Source organism: Arachis ipaensis, chromosome B3 (assembly GCF_059453495.1).
Source record: "Arachis ipaensis isolate K30076 ecotype BB chromosome B3, ASM5945349v1, whole genome shotgun sequence".
In the NCBI taxonomy this organism is placed as follows: Eukaryota; Viridiplantae; Streptophyta; class Magnoliopsida; order Fabales; family Fabaceae; genus Arachis; species Arachis ipaensis.
In genome coordinates, this window is record NC_142438.1 from 78196390 (window position 1) to 78208025 (window position 11636).

The following is an 11636-nucleotide window of genomic DNA, read 5'->3' on the forward strand; positions in this document are numbered from 1 at the left end:
GCTTCCAAATCTCATCTCAAATCTAGCTTTTCATTTAAATTTTCTCACAGTTCTTCCACGAGGATGATATCATCAACAAAACCATACATCATGGTACAGATTTTTTGAATGTACTCGGTAAGCACTTTTAAAACTAGTGTGAAAAGATATGAATTTAAAAATATCCGTGATGTAATCATATATCAATAAAAAATTCCTCTTTTGCACCATCTTAAGTTCTCAAGCTAGTTATAATTTAATTGTACATGTTCTTTAGTTGCATCAATATATATACAATCCTTACTTCTTTCTTCTCCAAAACCATCCACAGAGTCTTTCTTGAGACTTCGTCGTATGTCTTTTCTAAGTTAATAATTACCATGTGTAGTTCACTCTTATTAGTCTGGTGCCTCTCTATCTTTCTCATAATAAGTATACAGCCTTTATGATAGACTTACCAGATATTAAACCAAATTGGTCTTCCAAAACCTAAGTCTCTTACCTCAACCTTCATATTATCACCTTCTCTCATAAGTGCATGGGATGATTCAATAGTTTGATTCATTTGTAAATAGTAACCAAGAAACTATTCTCTCGTTTATTTAGCATATTCTTAGACTTTAAAATTTCATTAAAAAAGTTGATAAGTCAACATACACCTCTTCTTAAATCTTTTCAAACTTTAATTAAAAAAAATGTTCATTTTTTTGTTTACTACGACTTCTTAGGTGAATATAGGGAGATTGTGCCATTTGAATTATAACTCGTTGGTATAAAAAAAAATGTTCATTAATAGTTTGACAACCCAATTCTCAACAGGTAGGGTTGCCTGCAGAGTAAATTGAACTGCAGGTAAAGTTGAGTTTAAATGTTGCACCAAACTTATCAAACCAATCCAAAGTCTTAATATTATAATATGCATGTTTATATATATATGATGATGGAGAAGGGAATCGAACCAAAGCCTTTCCTTATAAAAAAAAGCATTTTATGCCGCCAATTTGGCATTTAATTTGCTAGTAACATAAATTTTGAATTTTAGATTAACTTAATAATGATTGTGTGATGTCTAATTGTAATATGGAATTAATTTTGTAATTTTTATATTATTAGTATATTTATAGCCTAAATATTTGTTTATTGAAAATAAATTCGTTTTTTTGCATATAAGGTCGAGTGAAATGGTCTAATATGCAAGTAGGATTTGGGTTAAGAAATCATAGACCTGTAGATAGAATGTAATAAGATTTTGGAGAATAGAGTTTAAATTCACATGATTATGAAAAATGAAAACAAAAAAATTCCATATAACTCAAATTATCTCTTCCTTAAATTCATCATTTCTTTCTTAATGCACTTGATCATAATTAATCGCTTATCATTCTCTTATCATTCTTTCCCTCTAATTTATGTACAATGCATTTTTCTTCTCGAGATAATTGCAAAATAAGTAATAAGGAATTTAATCTTATCCATTATCAAAATCAGAGTTTTTCACAAGACATCAAATCATATATTAACGTTTCAATTTCGACAAAAAAAATAACTTTCGCATTACCAATTAAACAATGTATACTCTCTCCTCATATCTTGAATAAATAGCTTCAGGAAGGAGAATTGGAAGGGTTGGTCTAAAAACTTTCGACAGATAAAAAAATCTAAATTCCGGAGAAAAACTAAATTCAACTTCAATGTGCATAACATAAAAGAGTTTTACATTATGGCCACGCAGAAGAAAACAAAATTATAAAAAAAAAAAAAAAAAAAAAGACACTTGGTTGAAAGTAAGTTTTACACCTTCAGCCTGTATACTAAAGAAGAAATTTCCTAAAATGCCACTGGAAAAAGCCACCAAAGCCCAAATATTTGGCATGATCAAAGTGAGTGGAGTGTAATAGAACTAGTCTTTGGCCAATGTTTCTAACCAACAAGAACCTGAAAATCAAATTAAATCAATGGTGGCTCCAAATGCCACACCATAAACACAATGTAGAAGAAACTAGGGAAGAAACATGAAGAAATTGCTGTTAGACTCAAAACTTGTTTCATTCTGGAGATCTATCCAACTCACTAACTGTACAGGGAAAAACCGAGGACAACACGATATGACGATGATGCCCTTGGAGAGAATTATACCAGGACTTTTGGTACTGTCACCAACACACTGATGACCGACTAACAACTACCGTCGACACATACACCGTTGCCCTTGGCATATAGGTTTAAGGTGCCATTGGATGCAATGAAGCCGTTACCGTTTGGGTGAGATTTTAGTATCGACGAGTGTCCGTTCACTCCACTATATATTCCACTAGTTAACTTGGCATGGCCATTGCTTGGTAGTAGTATTGCTTTCTTTTGTTCACAAGCTGCTGCTATTAATCCTGTTTTGACAAATAAGGCATTCATATGATATATCATATTAACTAATATGGTTTATTGCGCATTGCATCAAAAGTATGATGATCATAGAAAGAACTCGAGGAGACTTTCAAGCTGTTACATAATTATGCATCATAGACTAAAGTCTACCACATGCAAGGATGTAAAAGAATTAACTGATTTTTTTAAATTATTTTCATTAAAATAGTCATAAGATAGCACAGGCTAGATACTTTGAATCAAATAATAGCAGCATTACTCGATGTGATTTATATTGCATTAGTTATCACATGATTAGAAGCGAGTAATATAAGCAACAACAAATGAGAGAAAAAGGGGTTTTAATTCTTTAACCATGACCATAGCTTGGGTTCATTATTAGTTAAATAGAACAGCAAGAGATTTTGACCAGAGAATGAAAGATGATTATCAATGTTTTCTTTAGAATTGGAAGGAAAATTTTACCAACCAGGACATAAACCTTTTAAATAAGCATGGATGGAACAACCGGCTCATGTACGAAAAAGGCGCTAAAGGACTCTAGAGATTAATACCTGAGAAGACAGGAGAAGGTTTCCCTGGTCTGGATTTGAATTCTGGGTGAAACTGTACGCCAATGAAATACGGATGGCTAGGCAGTTCTACTATCTGCACTCGTGTACGTAATTAACAGATTGTATTGTTAAACATTGTTTGATAATCTTAACATCCACGCTATTAACAACTTCGTATGTAAGAACACACCTCCATGCGCTTCCCACTTTCATCTTTGCCTACAAAAGATAGACCAGCATTCTCCAGCTGTGATATCATGTCAGGATTAACCTATACAGAGTTGCGATAAGAGTTAGCATATAAAATTGTACACACACAAATTCTTTGCCTTCAAACTAATTTACCTCGTATCTATGGCGATGTCGCTCATCGATGTACTTTACATGACCATACCTATGAAGAAAATTCCAAATTTTAGTATCTTAGATATGTAAAAGCAATGTAAAATGAATATCCCAAAGTTACTACTATCTTGAGTTAACCTTTAATTATTTATGTAACAATGAATAACAAAGGAATTCAGTGAAACAAATGACAAGTACAGCAGAATAACAATGGGTGTATAAATCTTATTAAGAAGGAAATGGAATGTGTTTATGCAAACGCAAGATCTGTTCTCGGTTCTTACAACTTTGCAGATTTGCAATCAGCAACTTCAAAGAAGGTCCTCCTTGAACCAAGACGCATGGTTCCTCCCATGTGAGTCTTTGAACCCTATCAATAAAAGACAACGGTTTAACTAGGTCGTCAAAACCAACATTCTCCGACTCAAGCTGTATTGTAAATAGTAAAACATACTTCAGGCATGAATATGACGGCAGGGTTCTTGGCCTCGGGATCAAATTCTGTGCTGGTAGCATCATGCAGACCCAGAACGGATCGTGCATACTCTATCACAGCAATTTGCATACCCAAGCAAATGCCCAAATACGGAACATTATTTTCTCGAGCATATTTAGCAGCAAGAATTTTCCCTTGCACTCCTCTATCCCCAAAACCTCCTGGAACTAGAACCCCATGAGCACCCTGCAAAGGAATTCGATTTAGGTAACAGGAAAATGGTCTAATTTTAATGCATTATAATAGGAATTTGGGAAACTGAACAAAGGAATTTAGTCCACAGTTCAAATGGTCAAACCTTCAGAAGCGTCCAAGCAGCTTTGTATGCCTCGGGATCCTAAAATATTACATAATCATTAGAGGTTTGGCATAAATTGAAAATAAGACGTGCTTACATACGCAATACAGCAGAATGCCAAGTATTCACCTCTTTAGAAGTAACATCTTCAAGATCACCAGCGGGAACCCAGTCAACAAGAAGTTTACGATTGCGAGCAACAGCAGCATGTAAAAGAGCCTGAAAGAAAACCATGTAAACAAGCTTGTCACATATTGGAGTTCGTTATATTTAGACCAGAAAGTTCAACTTGAACTCCAAACAACTCGAGGTCCTAAAGGTGCGTGTCAAATACAAAGCAGAAATAAATATAAATAATCGTGTACAAATTATCTTAAATTTGTGGACAAGATACCTTCAGAACAGAAAGATATGCATCTGAAAGGCCTGTGTATTTTCCCACCATCGCAATTCTAACCTGCAACATGCATAATACTTGTAAGCTCAAGAATTAACACACGACTATCTATTCATAATTTCATACAAAGTACGATGCAATCTAATTAGATTTTAGATATTTGAGACCCACAGTTTCATGACATTTGTCATAAGCTTTTGTCCTCGTAGTCCATTCCTTCAAATTAGGCTCTTTAGCAACACTGCAAATGACAAAGCCACACATATTTAGCCACTGCTGCAGCAGAAGTAACAATACAATCTCCAAAGTCCAAACATCAGAATTATAAAATTTGTTTTTCTTTGGGAAAGGAAGAGGTTTATAGAACGTAAAAGACTGAGTTTATTAAACAAACCCCAGCAGGTTTAATGCTTTCAGGATCGCCTCATGCGCCTTCTGATCCTATTTATTACAGAAAATAAATTCAAAGGAAAAATTCAGGTTCCTGCATAAACCAAAGAACTAAACAGAAAATAACGTTAGAATTACTTACTTTCAATAGCAAGGGTATGTGCCAAATATTCGGAACATCATGGAGATTAACAATGTTTGACATCTGCATACGGAAAAAGTTTTCTCAGTATAAGTTCTTTTGTGATAACCAAAAATCAAAATATCAAATTTAATATCCTATTACCGGCACATGACAAAATTGAGCAAGCTTTGCCTTAACGTTGTCATCAAGAATCTGCAGTAAAGAAGAGAACAATGATCAGATGAAGCCAACAGGACAAGAAGAAAAGACAAAAAAGGACAGAAGACACACCTTTGTACTTCGACAAGCAAGAAGATTAGGAGTCAAACCTAATCCTCTAAGTTGACGAACACTGTGCTGAGTTGGCTTTGTTTTCTGTAAATTAAAACCATCAGTTTTAAGTCTATATCATAGTCAAAAACAATAAACGGAGAAATTTAAAATTTCAATTGGATACTTGCTATTTTTTATTTCTCACTTATATCTAGTAAGTGAACATAGAAGTTGCATTGATGTCATTTTGTTTGTAGTATACCTGTTCGCCAACAACATTGAGAACAGGAACCAAGCTGACATGAACGAGACAGAAGTTGCCAGGGCCTAAAGAAGAAGAAGACCAGTAAGCACGCCAAAAAAAAAAAAACAAAATTAAATAAATTTGTAAACTATGCGGTTTGAAGCTCGATGATCATTACCTACACGGTATGAGAATTGGCCAAGTGCTTCAATAAAAGGCATAGATTCAATATCCCCTGACATTAAAGAAAAGCCATTATAAATATTAGTGTTGAAATAATAATAATAATAATAATAATAATAATAATAATAATAATAATAATAATAATAGGTTCTAGAAATTGCATAATAGATAAGGTCAACAATATTCCTCTCACAAACTTCCAAATAGAAGCTGCTAACCAAATACTTGTTGAAAATAAAAACAATAGAGTTAAGCAGATAATGGAATTATAATAGTACTTAGTCAATTTCTTTTCAAAGAATTAGTTAAATTGTTCTCTTAAAGTATTACTCTACCTATTGTTCCACCCAATTCAATCACACAAACATCTGCTGGCTCTTCTTTTCCATCAACCGGTATCTTCGCAACACACTCTATCCACTCTTGGATGGCGTCTGTTATGTGCGGAACCACCTACCACCAAGCAAAGTAACACCGAATTAAGAATCAAGGCACCGGCAACCATTACAAACTCCTTCAAAAAAGAAAGAACTAGAATCGTTGAACTCACCTGGACAGTCTTTCCAAGATAATCTCCTCTTCTCTCCTTCTCGATAACAGACTGTAAAACATTCAAGAAGGGAAAATAAATGAAAAACTGCAAGCACACCGAGTCAAAAAATAAAGAATACATATGAAGTTAGTTTGTTCACCTGATATATTTTTCCAGTAGTTATGTTATTGTCGCGGGTTAGTTTGATGTCCAAGAAACGTTCATAGTTACCAAGGTCAAGGTCAACCTTCAACATAAACAAAAGAATGAATAAGAATTAATAACTTAAAATTCAAACTGAAAAGGGATTGCAGTATTCCGGTTTACTATAAATGAAACCAGTCAATCCATCTCAGAGAACAAACAAAAGACAGTTAACTGTAATTTCAAGTAAAATGAGAAAACTGAGAGGAAGGTAAACGCAACATAGGTTCAAGATTTTGAGTAGCAGATAGAAATAACAAATACAATCACTGTCAGCGACTATATTCCGAAAGAAGAAACACTAATTGGCCCCCTCATGGCAAGAAAACTAGTATATTTACCTCGCCGCCATCATCTAAGACAAACACCTCTCCATGTTCAAAAGGAGACATAGTCCCTGCATCAGTATTGAGATAGGGATCTGCAAGTGCAAACAAAATTAGAAAATTTCAGAATTGAACATTATTATTTTCATAATAAGAAAGAAATACAGGGTTATGTTTGGTTGTAGGATGGAAGAGAAATAACGATTGCTGAACATAAAATTGGAACTACTGACAACAACAAAAGAAGAAAGCAGTATGGAGAAAGAAACAAAAATGCACCAGAATTAGAAGCCCTTTAAAATCATAGCACAAAATATGAAGGAATACATCAACTCGGGAAAAAAAAGGAAAAAAGCACTCAAATGAATTTCCTTTAAAATTGAACCAATTGCAATTAAAAACACTCAAATGAGTTGGTTATCCAATATCCATTCAACCAAAAGAACTGAACTGAAATTTTTATACTGAAAAACCAACATATTAATATTGACAAAATCATTTTGTTAATTAAAAAAGTTGCATTCTCCTCTTCAGTACAAGAGGGTAGAGAACCAAAGTGTTAATTCTAACATCCAAGGCAGAGTAACAATAAGAGAGGAAAATTACCAATCTTGATAGAAGTGACTCTAAGACCACAAGCCTTAAGAAGAACACCAATACTGCTAGCAGTGACTCCTTTCCCAAGTCCACTAACAACACCACCTGTTACCAACACGTACTTCATTTTCACCACCCTCTTTTTCAAGTTTTCCCTCTTCTTTTGCACTCCCCTGCTTGTACAAGACAAAATGCACAAACCCAGATAATATATCAGTACTTTGAACAGAACAAAACAAGCCCAACCAACAAAAAAAACAACCTAGGACTGTAAAACAAAAACACACACACATGTTAATATATATAGCAGCACTTAAGTGTGGTTTACACATAAGAGCTCACTAACCCTTTTGTGCTCTCTCTGATAAAACTATGAATGATGACAACAACAGTACAAAAGACAACAATGTTTATAGTGACGGTTTTCTTTCTGGCATGAAAAAACGGATAAGGTATGTGAATAAGCTTAGCTTAGCAGATAAATACTGGCAGTGACACACATTACATAGATATCATAAGAAATGGGGCAAATTAACAAAATAAATTAAAAGATGGTGAGATAATAACAACAGAAGATTTTAAAAAAAATAGAAAAGTTGGGAACTTTCAGCAACCCCACAAAGAAAAATGGAGAGAATAATGAGGAAAACCTTGTTCAATATGACGGGGTTTACAAGGCCTCCTCCTCCTCTTACCCCAGAAAAAAAAAAAGAAAAAAAAAACGCTTCTTTTATATTCTTTTCTTTCTAATGTGAAGACCCCTTCTAACCCCCCTCAAAGAGAGGTTTTGGTTTTCAGTTTTTCTCTATATACACCCTCCAACAAAGCGAAAAAAAAATCCTCTTGCACCCTCCACAATGGCTCTATCAACTCACAAATGGTACATGTATATATATAGATATAGATGTGTGTATATATAGATATAGATATATAGGAGTGTGTGCGAATGAGCGTGTGTAATTTTATATAAATATTTGTGTGTGTTTGAGAGAGAGAGAGAGAGAAAGAGAGAGAGGAATATAAGTGAATAAGGAGGAAATTGAAAAAGAGAAAAGGGATATAAGCATATAAATCTCGGAGGAAGAAGAAGATGCCTTTTGGTTTGGCCTTATGGGTTACGAGGGAATTGAAAATGTGTCTCTTTCTTTCTTTCTTCTGCAGCTTGCTTTGCTTTGCTTGGTTTCTGTGTTGTTCTTGTTACAGGCGGCGGGTGAACAAGGAAGCTAGGCCTGAACCTTTCAACTTTAAAAAGAAGCAAAAACCCCAACGCCCCCCACAATAAATAAAAATAAAATGAAAATAAAATTGTTTTATTTCATAAACAAAATAAATAACAAAATACAAAAATGTAAATATTTCTAAAATTATTTATCTATATCTATTAATAGGGTAATCGTTTTATTTATTTAAAAAATCAATTATAGTTATGCCTTGATGATTAAGTAATTATATAAAATATAGGCTTTAAAAAAATTTTAGTCTTATAAAATATATGTTTCTCATGTAAAAAATATTTTCCTAATTTAACCTAATAAAATTTAAAAATTGTTATTTGTTAAGTGATAACGTGATAATTAGTTACTGATATAATATATTTTTTTCGGTTAATATTTTATTAACATTTAATTTAATTTGTCATTTACAAGGAAAACTGATTAGGAGAATTAAGGGGAAGAACCTTTTATATTTTATTGGTTTAAAATTATTTTTAAAAAAACACAAAAAGAATAAATAATTATTTTGTACTAAAAAAATTAGATTTTGACAAAATACACTCTTGAAAATACAAATGAGATATGATAGAGTAATTCTTTAAAAATATATTTTATTTGACAAAATAAATTAAATATATATATATATATATATAAGTAAATTGATTAAATATTTTGATTTAGTTTTGTCCAATCAAATATATTTTTAAAAATTATTTTATTAATCATATTTTTTAAAATTTATTTTGTCAAAATTATAATTTTTTGAGAATAAAAAATAGTTATTCACTCAAAAACAAAACTTAAAAATAGCAATAAATAATCCTAAATTTATGTTAGATACTATGGATTTTTCTATTTTTGACACAATCAACGATAATAAATAAATAAATAAATATTGAAATAAGTATTGAATAACATTTATGGGGATATTAATTGCACATGGCTCATGTTGATATGAATGAAGAAAATGTTGTCACTCAATATGCTAACAGCAAGTGGTTTGTATATTGACACGGTGAATCAATAAAAGTAAAAATCTTTTACTAATAAATAATTAGTAAATTAGTAAGAATTAATCTTTACATACAAATCATATTAAGTCATTTACATTCACGCGCCCACATTCTTCTTCACGTCCCTACTGCACGTTTTTCTTCTTTTTCTTTGTCACTCTTGATACTTTTTCTTCTTCTTATTTTTTTCATTATTTTTCTCTTTCGTTATCATTATCATCAACACCGCCTCCTCCTCCTCCTCTTTCTTTTCTCATTAGAATTTCTTCTCTTCCTTCCTTTTTTTTCTTTTTCTCCATCATCTTCATCATCATGATCATCATCGTTATAGTCATCATCGTCTTCTTCTTATACGTATCGTCGTTATCATTATTGTCATTATTGTTATCGTTATCGTAGAATTTTTACCAAATTGATGATGTTGCATGATCTAAAATTAATTTGGATGTGCTTTTTGTTGATAAATCAGTCATTTTCTATGTTGTTTTCAAACTAATTTTGTATGTTGCAATCATTAAATAATTTTGATTCTGAGTTAATTGAGGTTTGTAGCAAAATTTTAGTGTAAAAACTAAGAAATTTATGTGTTATTGTTAATAAATTTTGGTATATTTTTATTCTGATAAGTTCTACATAATTCAAAACTTTTCTTCTTCCTCCTCCTCATCTTTTGCTACTTCTTCTTCTTTTTCATCATCATCATCTTCTCCTTTTTTTTCTTATTCATCTTTTCCTTCTTGTTTTACCTTCTTAAGTTTCTTCTTGTTTTACTCCCTTAATAAGAATTAAAAAAAAAACAAACAAAGAAGAAGAAGAAGAAGAAACACGTAATGCTACAAAATTACTAGAAAGAGGATAAATCTACATTCATTCAACTAAAAGAAAGAAAGAAATAAGAAAAAGAAGAAGAAGAAGGAGAAAAAAATGCAGCATTAAAGAAAATAATTTTGTGTATTTATAGCAAAATTTTGGTGTAAAAACTAAGACATTTATATGTTATTATTAAGATATTTTCGGTGTAGTTTGATAAGTTTTGCATAATTCAAAACTCTTCTTCTTCCTCCTCCTCATCTTTTGCTAATTCTTCTTCTTTTTCGTCATCATCATCTTCTTCTTCTTCTTTTCTTATTCATCTTTTTTTTTCTTATTTTACTTTCTCAAATTTTTTCTTGTTTTACTCTCTTAACAAGAATAAAAAAAATCAAATAAAGAAGAAGAAAAAACACATAATGCTGCAAAATTACTTGGAAGATGATGAATTTACCTCATTCAACTAAAATAAATAAGGAAAAAGAAGAAGAAATTTTATGCATGTTTCATTGAGTTACATGTCTTTTTGAACTCGCATTGTATAATATAATCAAAAAATAATAACGATGTATTTTGGATTATATTTCGGTGTATTTTGTATGTCTTCAGTATATTTCGTGTGAATTGAGGTGTATTTATTGATGTTATCCTCTTTATATTGTAACTAAACAACAGAATATTATTATTGTGCTTCTGATGTTATTTTGTACATCTTTGAGTGATTTGCAATTGTTTTTGTCCATTTATTAGGAAATTTGTTCATCGATTTGGTGTAACAAACCATAGAATTTTGTTCTAGTGCTTCTGGTATCATTTTATATATGTTTCATTGAGTTGCATGTCTTTTTGAACTCACATTTTATGATGTAATCAAAAAATAATAGCAGTGTATTTTGGTTTGTGTTTCGGTGTATTTTGTTTATTTTTCGGTGTATTTTGTGTGAATTGATATGTACTTATTGCTGTTGTCCTCTATATGTTGTAACCAGTCAACAGAATATTGTTATTGTACTTTTGATGTTATTTTATACATATTTGAGTGATTTACAACTATTTTTGTCCATTTATCAGAAATTTTGTTCATTAATTTGTTGTAACAAACCATAGAATTTTGTTCTAGTGCTTATGATATTATTTTATGCATGTTTCATTGAATTGCATGTCTTTTTGAACTCACATTATATGATGTAATCAAAAAATAATAGCAGTGTATTTTGGTTTGTGTTTCGGTGTATTTTGTTTGTCTTTCAATGTATTTCATGTGAATTGAGGTGT

General features: G+C 31.5%; 1 protein-coding gene across 2 annotated transcripts; it reads right to left on the reverse strand.

Annotated features, from left to right (window-relative positions):
* Positions 1 to 1656: 1656 nt before the first annotated feature.
* On the reverse strand, positions 1657 to 8598 carry LOC107613304 (uncharacterized). Of its 2 annotated transcripts, none has more exons than XM_088508145.1 (22): positions 8419 to 8598; positions 7334 to 7497; positions 6743 to 6822; positions 6358 to 6444; positions 6216 to 6266; positions 6001 to 6118; positions 5661 to 5717; positions 5501 to 5565; positions 5257 to 5340; positions 5128 to 5178; positions 4984 to 5046; positions 4846 to 4892; positions 4623 to 4692; positions 4449 to 4511; positions 4184 to 4273; positions 4055 to 4093; positions 3715 to 3942; positions 3545 to 3630; positions 3261 to 3309; positions 3106 to 3186; positions 2916 to 3009; positions 1657 to 2363 (listed from the first exon to the last, which is right to left on the reverse strand). In XM_088508145.1, the coding sequence occupies exons 2-22, from the start codon at positions 7449 to 7451 to the stop codon at positions 2155 to 2157; spliced, it is 1830 nt and encodes a 609-aa protein (XP_088364271.1). In that variant the 5' UTR covers positions 7452 to 7497; positions 8419 to 8598; the 3' UTR covers positions 1657 to 2154. The 2 variants fall into 2 exon arrangements, with proteins under 2 accessions (XP_088364271.1, XP_088364272.1); XM_088508146.1 differs by having other exon boundaries at positions 7975 to 8540.
* Positions 8599 to 11636: the final 3038 nt, after the last annotated feature.

What these genes read in the sequence shown, in the direction of transcription:
- LOC107613304 (XM_088508145.1), bottom strand. Translation starts at nt 7,451, where the DNA reads ATGAAGTACGTGTTGGTAACAGGTGGTGTTGTTAGTGGACTTGGGAAA. An exon ending in ATCTTGGAAAGACTGTCCAG is followed by an intron (nt 6,119 to 6,215) that starts GTGAGTTCAACG and finishes GCTTGGTGGTAG; the next exon opens with GTGGTTCCGCACATAACAGA. An exon ending in GACATCGCCATAGATACGAG is followed by an intron (nt 3,187 to 3,260) that starts GTAAATTAGTTT and finishes AACTCTGTATAG; the next exon opens with GTTAATCCTGACATGATATC.